Source organism: Brienomyrus brachyistius, chromosome 12, assembly GCF_023856365.1.
Source record: "Brienomyrus brachyistius isolate T26 chromosome 12, BBRACH_0.4, whole genome shotgun sequence".
NCBI classification, from domain to species: domain Eukaryota; kingdom Metazoa; phylum Chordata; class Actinopteri; order Osteoglossiformes; family Mormyridae; genus Brienomyrus; species Brienomyrus brachyistius.
The window spans coordinates 12,204,641-12,222,953 of record NC_064544.1 but is presented as its reverse complement, the minus strand read 5'-3'; the positions used below and the strand labels follow the sequence as shown (position 1 = coordinate 12,222,953).

General features: G+C 45.6%; 1 protein-coding gene across 9 annotated transcripts in view; it reads left to right on the top strand.

Annotated features, from left to right (window-relative positions):
* LOC125704936 (multiple PDZ domain protein) overlaps positions 1-18,313 on the top strand; it is a 45,716-nt gene that overhangs the window by 14,391 nt on the left and 13,012 nt on the right. For 4 of the 9 annotated variants that reach the window (XM_048971099.1, XM_048971101.1, XM_048971102.1 and 1 more), the window contains exons 11-28: positions 584-785; positions 1,149-1,226; positions 1,465-1,544; positions 1,807-1,953; positions 2,760-2,930; positions 3,247-3,450; positions 3,748-3,957; positions 4,928-5,032; positions 5,447-5,608; positions 6,843-7,115; positions 7,842-7,956; positions 10,149-10,347; positions 11,395-11,436; positions 13,612-13,710; positions 14,544-14,639; positions 15,224-15,401; positions 16,423-16,533; positions 18,128-18,202. In XM_048971099.1, the coding sequence (XP_048827056.1) occupies positions 584-785; positions 1,149-1,226; positions 1,465-1,544; positions 1,807-1,953; positions 2,760-2,930; positions 3,247-3,450; positions 3,748-3,957; positions 4,928-5,032; positions 5,447-5,608; positions 6,843-7,115; positions 7,842-7,956; positions 10,149-10,347; positions 11,395-11,436; positions 13,612-13,710; positions 14,544-14,639; positions 15,224-15,401; positions 16,423-16,533; positions 18,128-18,202 (2,547 nt within the window). The remainder of the gene's footprint in view (positions 1-583; positions 786-1,148; positions 1,227-1,464; positions 1,545-1,806; positions 1,954-2,759; positions 2,931-3,246; positions 3,451-3,747; positions 3,958-4,927; positions 5,033-5,446; positions 5,609-6,842; positions 7,116-7,841; positions 7,957-10,148; positions 10,348-11,394; positions 11,437-13,611; positions 13,711-14,543; positions 14,640-15,223; positions 15,402-16,422; positions 16,534-18,127; positions 18,203-18,313) is intronic. The other 5 variants (XM_048971105.1, XM_048971104.1, XM_048971103.1 and 2 more) reach the window with 3 other exon arrangements.

The window sequence follows — 18,313 nt, the reverse complement described above, 5'->3', positions numbered from 1 at the left end:
GGTCGTTCTGCGTGCTGCCAGATAAGCAGATATCACTCCATCGGCATATGGCACGGCAAGAGCACTCAGCGCCGGATGGATGGAGACTAACTGAGAGACCCAATTTAGCTGATTTTTATTCGGTGAAGTGTTTTGTTTGTGTGAAAGAGACGTCGTTAAATGCGATTCACGGCTCATAAAAGTTGAACAATGAATTAGATCCCTTTTAGGTAAATATAATTTCTGTTGCGGTGCTTAATTAAAATTGGAGTGTAATTACTGTTTGTAAATGCTTAACAGCTTGGCTGGATAGCTAGGTGCCACAATTACCGCCATCCAGAATTCTCACTATGGAGCAACGTACCCAAATGTATAAAATGTATAAAATCAGGTTTGCCTTTTATCGGTTAGTTTAACAGATACTTTATCTTAAAATTTGTATGTACATGGGACAAAAATGTGGGCTGTCTGGGAATTTTGTGTTTGTATGTGTGCTTTACGTGCTTTGACCATATGGCCATGTGTTAATGTGCATGTGGCGGTGTGCATGTATGCATGCATATTTACATGCACGGGTGTCCCGGCATGATTTTTGCACCCCCAGGTGGACGGGATAGACATCCAGGGCTACACCAACCAGCAGGCTGTCGAGGTCCTTCGTCACACGGGCCAGACTGTCCATCTCCGCCTCGCGAGGCGTGGCTTCCATCTGGAGGAGGGGCCCCAAGACATCCTAGAGCCCCAACTCCCACCTGCCGTGGTCAGGGACCTCCCTGTGGAGAGGGCTGGCCTGGACAGTACTCCCGGTAGTGCACCTAACCACTGTAGTTAATCACAGCTTTGGAAAGCCAGGAATGCTCCCTTCAGGCTACTGCAGACTGCTCAGTGGGGATCAGGCCATGACTTATGTTTTTGTACTCCTCATAACAATTATGGGGCCTTTTTTAGGACGTCCCATAATCCTCCACCCAGTCTGTGGAGCTGGCATGGAGGAGGGTTGTAATTAGGAAACCAGAATGAGGGTCTTGGGCTCGTTGAGGGTTCCACACACTGGGAGCACACGCATGCGCATGGAAACACGGGAGTAGCCACGTGTTTTCACAGCGCCTCTTTGTGCCTGCCATACGTGGACGCCGGTGTTTACGTACACGTTCTCTGTGTTCCCGCAGAGGAGAGGTGGCTAGACGCGGTCCGTCGAAGCAGCTTTCCTGTCACTGTTCCGGACGACATCCCGGATCCGAAGGACGGTAAATACAGATCGTTAAAATTCCATCTTTGATCGTGTTTGAGGGAGGCTGCTGTCAGGTGTCTCCCGGCTTCCTATCTCGCACTCGGCATGGCTGAACTTTATTTAGTTACTCTTTTTTTTTTTTAGAACTTTGCTCATTGAATTATTTAGCTGGTAGTTTATTTCACATAGATTATTAATGCGGATTTTATCTCTTTAAATTAGAGATTGAGATCTCAACCCACATTTTTTTTAAGGAATTGAGTTAACTGAAGTTGAAGAAGAGGAGCTGGTGAAGAAATGGCAGATCGCTCTTGGACCTAGCAATGAAGTAGTGGTATGTAGTATTAAGGACAGCTTCACTCTTTAGTGAACCTAGCTGTGTTTGCTGTTGTTAGTTGTTAGTTGTGCTCCGCGGTGAAACGGCACACTAATCTCCATTCATAAAACTAATGGTGATATCCAACTGAAAACAGCTCAAAGTTATCACCTTGGTGGCCAGTGAGGCTTTCGCATGTTGCGTGTTTTGCCTGGATGCACTTTCAGTCACAGGAGAGCCGTTCATGCTTGTTCTGAATGAACATTATGTCTCCTGCCAGGTCGCCCAGGTGGAGAAGCTCAGCGAGAACAGCGGATTGGGCATCAGCCTGGAGGCAGACGACGGCCATCACTACATCTGCTCTGTCTTGCCTGACGGACCCGTTGGCCGGAGCAGCAAGCTGTTCAGCGGAGACGAGCTCCTGGAGGTGAGGGCCAGCCTGCACACCCACCACACACGGACTAAATCAGCCAAACACCAATCAAAGATCTAAAGAGTGCTGAGGAAACACAATATCTTCCTTTATCCCAACAGACTACTTTCAAGCAGATACTGTAGACTTCATCAATTACCCGCTAAGCTATTCTGAAGTCCACATTGAAAATGTGCTAAACACCAGCAAAACATATTAGAAACCCCCCTACAAACCTGCATGAAGTGGTTCCCACCAAACACCCTCAAATGCTGAACATACTCTGAAGACCTTGTTACAACGCATGTTGTATGTGTGAAATAATGACACATTATGTAATAATTTGACAGATTGTAACACATTTCCATCACATAATGCAGTATTATTATATAATGTGTTGTCAGACACTCTGTAACAGTGCATTATGTAATAACACTGCAGTATGTAATTACTCAACAAAGTGTTACAAATTTATAGACTAGATTATAATTTTATATTGCAGCATAACCTATTATTATCATCATCACCATCATTATTATTATCATCATTCAATGTGTTACATTCTGTTGAATTATTACATAATGTATTGTTAAGCCAAGTCATGCCCCTAAAACGCTACATCAGCTAAACCCTGGGCAACCAATGTCTTACCAGATGCTTGCTTAGCATCTATAAAGTAGCTTGTCTCCAGCAGGAACCTCAGAAACAAGCACCACCAGACAAGTACTGGATCGATAATCATTTAACACTTTTACAGTACCTCTCATCCTGCCTCCAATCAGTGTTCCTGTTAAGGAAGGAAAACCTGATTTGCCCTGCAGGTCAATGGGATACCCCTGATTGGCAAGACACACATAGAGGTGGTGAGCATCCTTAAGGAACTGCCTGTCCAAGTGTACATGGCCTGCTGTCGCCCCGCCCCACTTTTGCTGAGTGACAACGATGCTGACCAGTCATGCATTGAGAAGGCTACTGCTGAACCAGCTGCTCAGGTATGGCCAGTAGTTGGTTTGGTTTTCCTGTTCAGACAAAGCATGTTATATTCTCCTGTGCAGGTGTAACATTACAGGTAATATAATTAATAAATCACACGTCTGTCACATTCATCCATTTGTCCTTTATGTCCGTCCAGCTAATTGGCCATCTACCAGATGATGAGGATTAGGAAGTTTATACTTGTCAATCCACACAAATCACTTCAGGTTGTCTAAAGCACAAGGAGTGGTGATCAGCAGCACAGAGGAACCCTAGTAGAGCGCAGAGCTTTTGTCACGTTGGACTGGTTTTAACCTGGCCTCTTTCTAAAAGGGAGAAGATCCTGGGAACGAAGGTGCCGATGTTCTTCTCAAGATCCAGAGAGACCTGGAGGATTTTGCCTTTCCCTTGGGGTTTGAAGACCCTGTGAAGGAGAGCACTCCGGCGTCCGCGTTGGCCATGTGGGAGACAGCGATCCAGGACATCGAGTTGGAGAAAGGCGAGGCCGGTTTGGGCTTCAGCATTTTAGATTATCAGGTGACTATCCGCTGTGGGGCAGCTAGCCTTGGGTTAAAGAATGAAAGTGCGTATAAAAACATATTTCATTTTATTGAAGAATTGTCTTGTTTGGACACCAACTGAAGAGACCCACCTTAACAGTGCCATTTTCGCAATGAATTATCCAGTAACAGGATTGCATTGCAAAAGTTTCTAAATTCAGATATATGTATATTTACTTTTTCAAATGCAGTTTATGGTTCATTATTCTGATCCAAACCTGAATATTCATATTCGTGAAAATTCTGATACTAAGTGGCAGTTTCTCTGTTGTAGGACCCAGTGGACCCAGCAAAGACAGTGATTGTGATCCGATCCCTGGTACCAGAAGGTGTGGCGGATCTTGACGGGCGACTGTTGCCTGGTGATAGGCTCATGTATGTCAATGACATGGATCTGGAAAACGCTACCTTGGAGGATGCAGTGCAGGCGCTGAAGGGGGCAGCCCCGGGCTGGGTCCACATCGGGGTGTCCAAGCCACTGCCCGTAAGCAAACCATGTTTCTGGGAGAAAAAAAAGGCTGTGGTGACATTCTGGTATTCATCTGTCTTGAATTAGCTGCGCTTTTGTCTACCTGACCATGTGTGTGACTATATGTGTGCATGCAGCCAAGCGATTGGCCAGCAGACACTGTAAATGACAGCCTTGGAGAGAGACTGGCAGCCGTTTGATGTGAAATGAGTGCACCTGTGTGTGCTGCATGTGGCTTTGTACCTGGTAGCGATGGCTCCTGAATCTTTAATTTGGAGGGAATCACGCAGCGCGATGTCGGTTTCAAAGCCGACATCTCAGGAAGCGGTAGGTCGCGTCCCCCCCCACCGGCGCCACGCTCTGTTGTGTTTCGATGCTCTTTGTTCGGTGGCTTCAAAGGCGAAACTGCAGTTCAAAGGCGGGCCAAAGGGTGCTGTATTATTATACTACTGGCCAGGAGCTCCCAGAGATGCTCCCTGCCCCCTCACATTTACAGAGACGAGGCAGAATATTCCTGCTCAAACAGCCGTCCGGACAACTTTTGAGGCTAAGTGCGTGGGGGATGGACTTTTTCCTTCCAAAGGAGATTTCTTGCCGGCGTTTTTTAATGCCTGCCTTTGTGTCGTTGAGTGAAACGCGATAAAAATGAAAAAAATCACTCCTCCAATCCATCACCGTTAATCAAAAATAATCGACGAAAGTCTTAAAGTATTTGTGACCGAATGCGTGGAATTTATGCTGCCCTGTAGAGGCTTGCTTGCAATAAAAAAAACTGCATTATTAGTCACCTCTGCTTTGGATCTGTTTAGCAGAACATTGAACTTGCTAATGAGCCCCCTGCTACTAACATGCTAATTATGCTAATGATCGCAAACCGAAAACATTAACTGCAAGAGAATGGTGGACCATGTGCATGAGTGAGCCCCAGTAACCTTGGCCGGTCCACTGGGATCCCTCTCACTGCCCACCTGCTATCTACCTGCAGTTGGACCTTGCGGAAGGCTGCTCTTCTGCAAGAGATCGCCTCACTCTGCAGTTTGAACCAGAGGAGCTCAGAGAGACCAGCGTATTTCACGCAGAGCTGGCACTGGTCAGTCATACCCCGAGGTCACAGGTCCAGGGTTCAAGGGGTCGCTCTCCAGATGATACTTTAGACAGATTCAGTGAGCTCTGCCTTTTACAACTTGAGATCCAAGCACATCCAGGTCATTCTACCAGAGTTGTCTTGAGTTTTAGGTACAAAGGCTCATTGAGATCAGAATTACTCTTGAATAAACGCTTGTGGGAGTTTTACTTACACAAAAATGTTCTGAGGGCAGATAGAAAATTGATTCTTTCAGTGAGATAACCAATCAGATTGTAGAGGAGGAGGGACCAAGACATCTGAATGATTCATCCTGCCTCCTCTAGTAGTCTGACTTAGCGTGGAAGTTAATGCTGTTGTGTCACATGCCCACAAATATTATTCACAGGCCTGATTTTTCTTGTTTCCCATCTTCCACAGATCGATTCAAATGATGCAGACCTGATGGACGACAAGTCGTTCGAGGCTCATAGCTCTGAGGATGATAGCCATACCTTCCAGGCGTCTATGATCGCTCTCCATGGCAGCACCTGCAGTGCTGACCTTGACTACCAGATGTCCCTGGACTTATCAACACCCAATGTAAGCCTACTCTACAAATGGTCTGTCACTTATCATCCAGGATAGGTCTAGTTTACCAAATGACTGTCCACTCATTAACATAATATGCCCAGACTCTTTTCTATATTCAAGATTCAAGAGTCTTCTTTGGCCATGTGCACCAGATGCACTGGAATGCTTGTTTGGCCTTAGTCTAAACAAGACAAAACAAAACACTGCAGAACAGTACGGATGGTGTATAAGAACATGAGAGTACGAATCAATACAGGTACTGCAAAAAACTATATAAAATTGTGCAAAACCAGCTCGTATGTGGTCAGTAGCTCATAAAGGGCAGTAACAGATCAAATCTTCTGCAAAGTCCATATGCCATGGATTTACCTCAGTCAAATATGATTCCACACATCTCAGTTAGGATCTAGCTATGCAAGGCATTTCTTAGGCCACAGAAATTACCCTTTTTTTCCTCGTTCAGACAGCAGTGGTATATTTAAATCAGTATATGTGATAATCTGTGTAAATAGATGCAGATTGTCTGGTCTTCCCCACATGTTCAGATGTTTTAACTTAAAGGAGCAGATGATTGGCATTTTTTTTTCCTGCATATCTTTCCCAAACCTCAGGCCATTCTGCTCTTATCCCAGAATGTAAATCCTCTCATTTCTGCGCTTGAGTGGATAATATATGCAAGCTTGTAGACTGGCTTAGATAATACTGATGGAGTTCCTCGGCTCTTCCTGTAGGGAGACATCCTGCAGCTGCAAAGTAGTTTGTTTGGCGTATGGTGCTTTCGAGAGTGTTGGTGCACGAAAATAATTGTCTGTATAAGCAGAATATGTCCCCTGTGTAAGGAATACGCTGAGATGAGCGGGAGACAGCTGTAAGCCTAGATCTGTTTCTGGATCTGTCCAGGCTGTGATCTGTCTACACTGAATTCATAAATCCCAGCATGCTGTTGGTTTTTTTTCCACCTGAGCTCTTACCTTCAGGATGCAGGGAGGCGTGATTCATGTTTAATGCAGGCTCTGTGTAAAAACACAGCACGTTCATAGATAGCGAGTCGTATCGCGCTCCAGACCTCTAAAACAAGATCAGTTATGATTATGGATGCTCCTTGGCAACTGCCCCTTCCTGCTGGGAGCTCAGAAGAGTTAATGCCATGAGGTAATCATTGACTTTTTGGGTAGCTGTAATCGCAATTGGCCATGACTCTCCAATGCAATGTGGCTTCTTTTTTTTGTTGTCGTTCGTTTAGCGGAGTGCTCTCGAACACGCACTCGCTAAGCCCCTGCACGCTGCGCCCCCCGATTCCGGCAACGACGAAATGAAAATGGTTGCCTTCTCCGACTACCGGAGGTCCACGGGGTCCCCGCTGCCTTTGGTGTGGCCCCCTGAAGCCACCCTGGGGTTCAGTGATGAGGGACTGGCTGAACAAGACATGGATGACTTTGTTGGGTATAAGTCCCCCCACAGGGGCAGCACTGGGGAGGGTGGTGTCGGATCCATCCTCTATGATGACTTTGGAAAGGTAATCTGCTACATGCGCAAATTCTAATATCAGCGTCTGCGTGCACTACGACCAAACCAGATCGTAATTCAGTAATCATTACTATTAGAATTATGGTTTTAAAGTAGAATTTCACTTTCTATTGGCACAATCAGGTCTTTGAAAATATTGTTAAGTAGGCAAAGGAGGATATAGAGGTTGTTTGTTCAAGTAAATCTGTTCAGGGCCTGTTGAGGTTTGAATACCTGTCAGAGCAAAACTGATGTGGTTTGGTAAGGGGGGATATTAGAGTTCGACACCCACTGTGGGTGGACTTGTCAGAAGCTATCATTCACTAGCTTTAATTTGGCGGGAAACCAAAAAAGTTAGCAGTGGGAAATGAGTAGAAACCCACCAATGATTGACAGCACCTGCTAATTCCACCTCGGGTTTCGAAGGCTCATTTCTGCAGGGATAAGCATTTATCAAGATTCTCTGAGATGTCAGGAGAGTGGTTCATGGCAGATAAGTGACGTGATGGGCCCCGGGCTCCAGAGAAAGGTCCCATCCTTGGGTCTGCGCGAGTCCCTGAGCCAATGTCCCCCCCTGATTAGCTGCCTCCCACGGCGCTAACAGCAAATAAATGCATAGCTTGCGCACGGTAGCCTGTACGGCACAGATGCATAATTACGCTTCTCTCCCAAACCCCGCGGCGATGATAGCCCTTCTCCAGCAGCCTGTGTTTTTGACGTTGACGTCACTCTACAGGAAAGAGGCTTCTGCATGGACACCGACACCTTTGAAGGTGCTGACAGGGAGCCACTGTGCCCCGGGAACAGCTTCAGGAGGAACATCACTGTCATGAAGGGCAACTCCAGTCTTGGTACGTCCAAAGTCCTTAATTATCTTTTGCTCTCGTTTAGCAGTGGATTTTTTAATTAAAAAGGGATATGATGAATTCAAATATTAAACTTGACCTGAGTTGATTGCCTATTATAATAAGTAATATGGTAATAATTGTATGACATCAGATCTTTCTGTTTATCTATATATTATGGTCAGACTGCTCTGGCTGAATTTTGAGGGGGGGGCAGATGGAGTACGCTGTGAACCACAAACATACAGTTATCATTTTAGGTCCCAGCTGGAATCCACATACTGAGAGAGCTGGAAGATCATATTTCTGTAGTAAAGAGTTTGTAGCCTGTCAGAAGATGACTCATTCCTATAGTCACACACTACAGGCAGTTTAGGATGCCAGTTTAGTGAACTCCATCTTATCCCAGGTGTTCCTTGTGCCTTGTGCTACGTGGGATAGGCTCCAGACTCTATACAGCCCTGTCCTGCACGTGGAAGGGGCGGGGCCACAGGGCGCCTGGCTCCAAATGAAAGCTGATTGGCTTCTGGAATTGCCCCTCCCCGTCACTCATCAATTCAGAACATATCATTGGCTAATGATATGGCTGGCCTTTCTGTATGAATTATGGTATCTCTTATGCCTCCCCACTTTAAATAAAATCCTAGAATCACCCCAGGCAAGATGGATTGAGGGATAGTGCATAACTGGTAATTATCCTTAGATAAGCACAGCAGTATTGCTGAACAGGTATGTGGGGAGCAGGTAGTTTGGTGGTCAAGGATGACAATCTGACACTTCAAGTCCCCAGAGATGCCTGCTGTAGCACCATTGAACACAGGCACCTTAAAATAGGCAGCTGTACAAAACAGCTTCCTCTGAGTAATAATATGCAAATGTTATGCCGGTAATCACTAAGCATTACGGCCCAGGTTGCAGCTAAGGCAGAGAGGCTCATGGGAACGAGCAACGTGTCCCACTGTGGCGCCATTAAGTTGTCTGTCTTTATAATGGACTTTACCTTTTTTGTATAGCCTTTGCCAAAAGTTCTGAGAATGACAAACACGAAGTATAACTCTCTTGAGTATGTTTGTAAGGGTTTCAGAGCCAAAAACCAAACCAGAATGAAATTCCCATAATGAAAGTTAGCAGTTAGTGGTTAGTGGTTAGCAGTTATCAGTAGCTTCCACTAAACATTTTAGTGGTTTATTTCATCGAATTAAAGTTAGCAGATTAGCGGTTATCGAAGCTAACTTTTTGGTTAACTGTACCCTCCACTGCTGTCAGATTGTATATCACCTATTTGCTATCCATCCATTTTCCATCTGCTTATTCAGTACAGGATTACAGACAGCCTGGAGCCTACCCCAGGAAGCAGGGAACATGTATGGAGTGCCATTCTGTTGCAGGGCACACAGGCACCCATGAAAACACTCACATAATAGTCACAAACTTAAACACTCGTATAACCGCATGTCTTTGGAAATGAGGAATCCTGCATATGTGTTTTCCACTGTGTGCGTTTACACAGAAATAAAATTGACTAGAGGAGATGGGACCAAGACATCTCATTGGGTGGTCCTACCTCCTCTAGTTGCTTGGACCCGCCTCCCCTCAATCTGATTGGTTATCTCTCTGAACCAATCATTTCTCATTCTGCTCAGGATTTTTGTGTAAGTAGAACTCATTTGAGTGAAATCACATTATTTTTGTCTTCGTAATTAGTTTTAAGTTTTTTTTTGTTAGATAGGTAGATAAGCTTTTTATTTTTCTCTCATTCCACAGTTCACTCCATAATTTTTTTTATTTGCTCATTCGTGATTTATATTATTTCTTGTACAGAAGGAGGGCAGGAGGGTATGTAGTGTGCTTAAACGAGACAAGATTGTCAAGTATTTAATTTGCCTAACACAATTCCCAAGAAACTGCTCTTCATTTTTTAAAGGAAGAGAGCCTTGAGGAAAAAATAAACAAAAAGGGGAATTATTCTGAGCTCCCAGGCTGGGCTGTACTGAATAGTTATTCATTTATTCATACCTTCTTATATTTTTTTTAAATTATTGTTGTTATTGTCTTGGAACGGTTCATTAATATGATGCTGTGTTGTGTGCTCTCTGGTATCGATTAAGCACACTGTTTATCAGTCATAGAGCACACTGATTGGTGAGAGTCCATTCAATTTGTCTTTGTCTTGAGTTTTCCTGCATCTGTGCCTGCAGGTATGACTGTCAGTTCAGCGAAGGACAGTTTGGGGATGATCGTTCGCAGCATCATCCATGGTGGCTCTGTCAGCCGAGATGGACGGATGGGGGTGGGAGACTGCATCGTGGCCATCAATGGGGAGCCCACCAACGGGCTGACCAATGCCCAGGCCCGGGCCACATTGCGAAGGCACTCGCTCATCGGGCCCGACATCAGGTCCGATTCTACTGACAAGCAATACACCGCACACTGTGTACTACACTGCACACAAAATATGCTACACATTGTGTATTACACTGCACACTGAGCAAATGCTACATGCTGTGTACTACACTGCACACGGAATATACTACACAGTGTGTTCTACACTGCATAATGAGCAAATGCTACATGCCGTGTACTACACTGCACGCAGGATATACTACACACTGTGTACTACACTGCAAAATGAGCAAATGTTACATGCTGTGTACTACACTGCACACACAATATACTACACACTGTGTACTACACTGCATAATGAGAACACACTGCACACTGTGTAATACATTGTAACAAGTCTGGGCACAATACTGATGTGTATCACACTGTAAACTGAGATCACACCACACTCTGTGTACTACACGGTGTTCATAGTGTACACTGAGAAAACACTTCATGTTGTGTATTACACTGCTACACACTATGTGAGACACTGTACAGAGCCTGGACACAGTGCAAAACACTGTAAAGATCCAGGAGATAGTATCGCTGTGTGCTACTGTGCATACTCAGTATACACTACACAGTATGTATTTCACTGTAAAGTGCCAGGATACAGTACTGCTGTGTACCACATTTTTCCATATATTAGAATGTCTAGCATATTATCATCTGTTTACAGATAGATGGAAACACCATCTTCTTGTTCTGGCTGCTTATGCATGAATTTCTGTCAGCTTCTTTCTGTACGATTAAGGTAGAGCAGAATGTGGTGCTTTCATCAGAACAGTTCCAAACAACATCTGGGTCTCACTGAGGACAGACATCTGCTAAAATGTAGCCGCTACATGTATTCAGGTCTTATTTAGGATGCAGTATTTTATGCTGACTTGCCACTGGGAGGCGATGGCTGTCAGTTTGTATCTGCGTTTGTACCTACAGATGGTCAGTGTTTTCTAGCAAAGACCCTGCTTTGTCCTTGTCATTCGGGGCATCGTCGGCTCCATATGCTTTTCAGTAGTGCCGTCGACTGCAGTGCATAAGACGCTTCTCGTGTTGTAGATCCTCTCGGCCAGCAGATGGCGGTGCGTGCCCCTTTCACCTGTGAGTATCGCCAACTCCCCAGCGGAGAGAGTGTTGCACGGGTTCTGTCTGCGTCGGTCTCATCTGTCTGTGTGGCAGCCGTGTTGCTCGGGGTGAGGATTTATCCAGATGGTGTGGGACGCAGGGATTGCGGGGACCGCCGTGGGAATTCACAGCAGCTCGTGGCTTAGTTAGACCGTCACTAGTTACCCATAACAAATGAGGAGATGAGTCTTAACTAAACTGAAACATTGACACTTACATTTACTGAAAACTGAAAGCAGATCAAGCATTTAATAGTGTTCATTATAAGTAATGAAACAAAATGCCATGTATTTAGGGCAGTGTGTGATTCAGTGGATTAGGATGCTGTACCTATAATCAGAAGGTCATTGGTTCAAGTCCCTGGGCTGGCAGAGTGTGTTTACCTCTGGGCCTTTCGGACGGCCCAGTTACTCCAGGGGCTGGCTGACCTTGCTTCCTCAGTTCTACACCACTTTGGATAAAAGCATCTGCTTAATGAATAAACGCAAATATATCTTGATAGTAGGACTTTTATGTACAGTCGCATAAATGTTGATACTCTCAATGATCTTTGTGGCATTTTGTCTACAAACATTGGATTAGAAACTGGATGTCTAAGTCAGACCCAGCACATCTGGATAAACCTCACAGTGGACCCCCCCCTAGAGCACCATCCACACACCCCCACGTGTGCCATTTTCCCTCCCCCCACGGTGTTCCGGGGGTAGGGCTCACATTCCTCTGTGATATCCCCGCCAGTCACACCACTAGCCTATCTGCAGAAGTCGCTGTCCACGTGAAGGCAGCAGTTTCTGCGGTGAGGGGAAGGGGAGGCGTCCCTGGTGAAATTTGCTCGCACCTCCGGAATGTTCCGAACATCAGCGGTTGTGCCTGCGGCTGGGAACACACCCACTGTGCTGTGGCGTTAAATATTTCACGGCATCCCTTGATTCCGACACGCTTATTTTGACATGCAGGCATGTGTCACGGCTCTGTTTACCCGGAGTTGTTACCCGCGAACGGCAATAGCAGCGCCATACTTCTCCATTTGCAATTAAAATGCTAACAAATGCATACACATGTCTAAATGGCGTGCCCTTTAATAACTGCCCTGGCCAGATATGCACATCGTAATTAAGACACCGCTAGATGCGGACAGAGGTTCTCATTTATACTCCGAAACCATCTGTTTTTATTACATTATGGAAATATGTCTGAATAATTCATTCGCCGCTCACCTTGGCTTGCGAGCGGCTGAGTGTTTTGAATAACGGGAAATCGGAGCTCGTATCCACTCCTGCTATCTGATTTCCTCATCTGAAAGCGGGGGCCACAAAAAAAAAGAGGGAATCGGGGGGGGGGGGGGAGATGAATGTAAATAAGATACCTGTCAATACACGGAGCCTGTGGAAACATGTTCTCGGGATTGCATCAGGAGGAACATTGCAGTTTCCATTTCTTACATCTGTCATCACTCAGTACGACTTTACCTCCATGCACTTTGTTTTACATGGAGACGGATGGAGGTGGAGATTGACCTCGATGAGTGTGTCGTCTCTCTCTCCATCCATCCCTCTTCCATACTGCTTATCCAGAACAGGCTCCCCGGCAGCAATTGTTTTAGAATTTAGTGATTAATTGTCATTGTTGACACACCACAGCACACAGTGCAGCAAAATATGTCCTCTGAGTTTAACCCGTATGTGACAATGTGACGTAGCAGGGGCCAGCTAATTCAGCGCCCAGGAAGCAGTGCTTGGGGGCGGTACCTTCCTGGTCAGGGATTCGACCCTGCAATCTTTCAATTACTATCAAGCCATCATTTAATCATATTAAAATGGTATTAATTAGTGGTATTTAGGTTCAATGTGATAAAAACCTGTCGTTTTCACCTTGTAAGGGCCTGTACCTTGTTTGGTTACTTACGGTTAAGGTTAGGGCTGAGTAGGGGTTAAGGTTGTTAGTTTTGAGGATAGAATTTTGCCCATAGAAATTAATGGACACCCCCCCAAAGATATGAATACAATGTGTTTGTGTGTGTGTGTATGTGTGTGTGTGCGTGTGTGCTAAGCTAACCCTGCTACATTGCATTGGTCTCTCCCCTCACTGGACCATGCCATAGGCTCCGCCCCCCTCTCTTCCTCCCGCTCACTTTTTTCCACTCCGTTCCAGCATCACCTACGTCCCAGCAGAGTACCTGGAGGAATACCACGCCAGCCTGGCCCACGCTGAAGACGCCCTGTTCACGGTGGACACACACTCCCCCGCACAGTAAGCGTGATGCACCTCTTGTCTGTTTTATCTCACGAGACGAAGCCTTGAAAGTTCTTGCTTACCTGCTGGTTTTACAAGCTGAACCTTCGCTGACTCCTAAAACCTTTTAAGAAAAGCAGTATGTAGTCATTAATCCTTGCACCCAGTAAGTGGTTACCCTATAGAGGCAATCTGTGTGGCTCTGTGGGTTTGGTGCTGCGATTATGATAAGAAAGTTGCTGGTTCACTTCCCAATTTTACCATTGGGTTCCTGAGCAAGGCTCTGAATGTTGCCCTGGATTAAGAGTCTGCTAACTGAATTAAATGTGGAGGATAGAAGGGACTGGACCCAATTCCAGGACATTCAAGGCCAAGAAATAACCTAGATTGGATGCCAGTCCAATGTATTCCCACCTGCCCAAATAATGTCTAATCGTCAAGCCTAACAGTCTGATTTATTCTTAACTCGGCCCTGCTCAGATCCCATAGGATTTATGTGCATTTTTTTGAACCATAGCTGTGTTTCCAGCCATTAAACTTGAAGAAAATGAGGGAATCTTTTTTACATTGGAATCCTAGCATTCTGTTAGCGAAATCTGTTCCTTTTCTGTGAGTGACATTTTCCTTTTAATCCCACATGGTTAAGCCACGGGAGATCAAGGAGAGATTTGTAATTAACGTACACTAAAAAACAATTTAAAGATTAAAGACTGTTAGAAGCCAGAGAGTACTGTTTATTTTAGTATCTTCTGGCCGTCTAAATAGGAACGATCTCGCTACCAAACGCACACTGTGACAGGAGCTGCATGAGCTGTGAGCAACTGCGTCCTTGTGATACCCTGTGTTCCCAGTAGGGGGATCCCTGAGCTTCCAGAGCGGGAGGATGGGGAGGGAGAGGAGAGTGAGCTGCAGAACGGCGCCTACAGCAGCTGGAACCAGCCCCGCAGGTGGGAACCCATCTGGAAGCTACGCCCTGATCACCCGTGCACTCGCGCATCAGCCATCGTAACGTAGTCAGCTCAGTGGGTTAGGGGGCTGTGCCTATGGGTGAAAAGTCATTGGTTCAGATCCTAGGGTTTGCAGAGTAATTTCACCATTGGGCCCTTGCCTTTTCAATTGTATGTCACTTTGGATGGAAATATCTTTTAAATAAATTAATTAATGTACTTACCTATAATCCAGCCATCAACTGCTTCTCCTGTGCTAGGGTCACTTGCAATTGCAGTGCACTGTCTATGTACAGTAGGGGTGGGCAGTCCTGATCCTGGATCGCCGGTATCCAGCAGGTTTTCTATCCTACCTAATGAGGTACTATCTGCCTGAGATCAGGTGACATTCATCAGAGACCAGGTAGGATGGAAAAGCCACTGGCAGTCCAGGATCAGGGTTGCCCACCCCCCAATATACAATAGGTCAGTTTGACTTTACTTTATACATCCCCACTTATACAGACCTGTGAACACTGGATATTGGTATCTGGCTATCCCAGTAGCTAATGGTATATGTGACCCAAGGTTACTTCTCCCCACAGGGTGGAGTTGCACCGGGAAGCTGGCAAGTCCCTGGGCATCAGCATAGTGGGCGGGCGGGGGATGGGCAGCCGTCTGAGTAACGGGGAGGTGATGCGGGGCATCTTCATCAAGCACATCCTGGAGGACAGCCCCGCAGGCCACAACGGCACGCTGAAGCCCGGAGACCGCATCGTGGAGGTGGCACAGCACGATCGCAGCCCGCCACGGTCACGCTAACACTGAACACAGCAGTGATGCACTCATATAGATGCCTCCTGTTTTTTAATATGTTTTTTTATTGGCTTGGACTCCTCAGAATAGCCACTGATAGTAGCTTCACAGACATGAGGCTAAGAGGAATATCAGCAGGAATTTATCTACCGTTCCATGCCCTCTATCCAGCTGAAATTACCAGAGGACGTGGAGTGCTTGAAGCCTGTTTGGCTTTGACTCTTTACGCCAGTTCGTCCCATAAATATTCTTTAGGAATGAGATCTGGAAAACTGAGTGGACCAAATCATTAGTTTGGGTCTCATTTACTCTCCTTCTTTGTGAGATATTTCTTGCACCATCTCGAGGTGCAGTTTGGCTCGTTGTCTTGCAGAAGAATGAGGCACTGCCCCATCAGCCATAATCCTAATGGAATGCTAGGACTTTAAAGAGTGTTGTGATAGCCGTGTTGGCTGAGAATGTCATGGATTTGGTGAAGATCACTAACTCTGTCACCAGCAAATCAGCCCCAACCCATGACACTCCCACCTCATTCCTGACACTGGGAACCACACATGCGAAACTCACGCACGTAAACTCTCCTGCAAATGCAAGATTGACTCATTTGTCCATAAAATAAACTTCAGCTCCTGTAAATTTACCAGTATTTGTATTTTGAAGCCATAAGTATTGTGATTTTATACCTACTCATACATTTGTTACTTTTTAAAATCTTTTTATTGAGGAATACGGAATGGCATAAAAGTCAGTCAGTGAAAATAAATTCATGAGAGAAAAATGAAAGTAATGCTGTACTGTATGCACATATTGCAGAAGTATCATGCAAAAAATTAAATGTACTTACCCCTTAGTACTTTTTATTTTCAACGCTAAAACATTAATTACTCCTATACTCTGCACTTGTCTTTGTGGTTGCAAAAAAACTCAGATTCGCACAGCCTCTTAGCTGCCTGACGGGGGCATTTCTGTGTCTGCTCCCCCCTTCCAGGTGGACGGGGTGGACCTGCGGGATGCCAGCCACGAGCAGGCGGTGGAGGCCATCCGGACGGCGGGAAACACTGTGGTCTTCATGGTACAGAGCATCATCCAGAAACGTCGGGTGAGATACCCTCAGCTGGGAGACTCCGCCCACCCCACCTCAGACCCATCACTGTAAACCCTTAAACATGGCTAAACTTCAGGTGCACAGTCGAATTCTCAAAGCTGATTGGTCAGGAGGGAGTTGATTAACTATCTATAACCGCACGTGTATTGCCAGCCAGGCGAATTGCAGTAGTACAAAAATGCACGATTCTATTTTTTAATTCAGAACTGAGAAGCCATTATATGCATTATACAGTATGTTTTTAAAAGCAAGGCTTCGGAGTAAAAGAGCCTCCTGACACGTATACCATGGTTGTACACCTTTGGCTTACATGTTTGCGTGACATTATTTCACATTAACGAGCCGAAAAGACATGATATCACCCGCAAATATTTCAGTGATAACTGCATGGATTGTTTTCATATCAAATTTCCCTGAACCTTCCTTTGTAACACCGTTCAGAATGACAAGCCCGCCCATGGCGTGTTCCTCTGTCTCCACGGCCATGCATTAACTCTTTACTCCCATAATCCTCTTGCTGACTTGGGGCATATCAGCTCATGAGCTTTAAATGGACAGCCAGTAGATTAGATCAATGTGTTTGCCGCCTGGGGCTTTCAGAGGAAAGCTTATTATGTAGAGTTATTTGTATTTTATCGTGTCAAGAGGCCTTGTTCACTCGCTTAGTCAAGTGTAGCTGCCGGTAATTGCTTCCTATGGATTATCTCACTTTGGTCTGAATGTGTTTTGTTGTTTTCCTGAGAATGACAGCACAGACATGCACACGTATGTGTGTGCGTGTGCATGGTCACGTGTACACTGCTGGCCAAACTTGTGGAAAGGCGTCCGGTTTTTAGAGATTACAGAACTTTTTATTCAACTGCTCCAGTTACTTAATCGTCCAGCGTATGACATTTTGTAACATTCTTTGACTGCTTGTAAACATTATTGGTGTATTCATTTATGAAGCGTAATGCCAGAAATGCCAGGTGTTTTCACAATTTTGGTCTCTGGTGTAGATCCCTTGTTGAGTGTAAGGTGGGTTCGATGGTAGGAGTGTCACGTTCGCTGCCGTCCTCGTTTGCCCGGCGTGCTCATTATGGATGAGTCACTACCTCCTCTCCCTCTTTCTCCTCTGTTACCCATGGCTCTCTCTCAGCCATCTCCTCTCTGTAGCTTCTCCTCTATCACCTCCTGTTACAGCCCTTCCATATCTGAGCAGCAGCCTGAAATCAGTCTGGAACTCAGGGGGCGGGGCGGGATGGGGGGGGGGGGGGGTGGGGGCTTTCCTGATAAACATTCCACAGTAGTGGTGGTTCCATTGAAGTTGATTTCATGTGATTCTTTTTGACGGGGCAAACTGAAAAGTCAGTGGAAACACTCAAATTTCGGAAGAACCCTCAAACATCGCACGGTTTTTACGTTTACTTGACTGGGTTTGCGTTGCGATCCTCACAACTCTGTGTCAGATAGGCAGTTATAAAATGGATGGAGAAAGCATGAGACTAGAGCATTTCCTTGTTTTAAATGAAGCTTGATTAATGGAATGCTGTTTTTCTGGGCTGATTTATAACGAACTGTTCACAATGGAAATCCTCTCTGCTTCTAGAAGCCGCCCCTGTCCTTCCTGCAGTTTAACCCACCCTGTGACCCTCCTGCAGTCCCCTGCCTGCCCCCACTCCAGGTTAGCCATTCCCCTCCAAATTAGTGCCCCCCCTCCCTTTATACCCTCACACCACCTGTGTGTCCTGCTTCACTAACCAGTATGTTTCCATTTGCCAGATATTTATAGGCC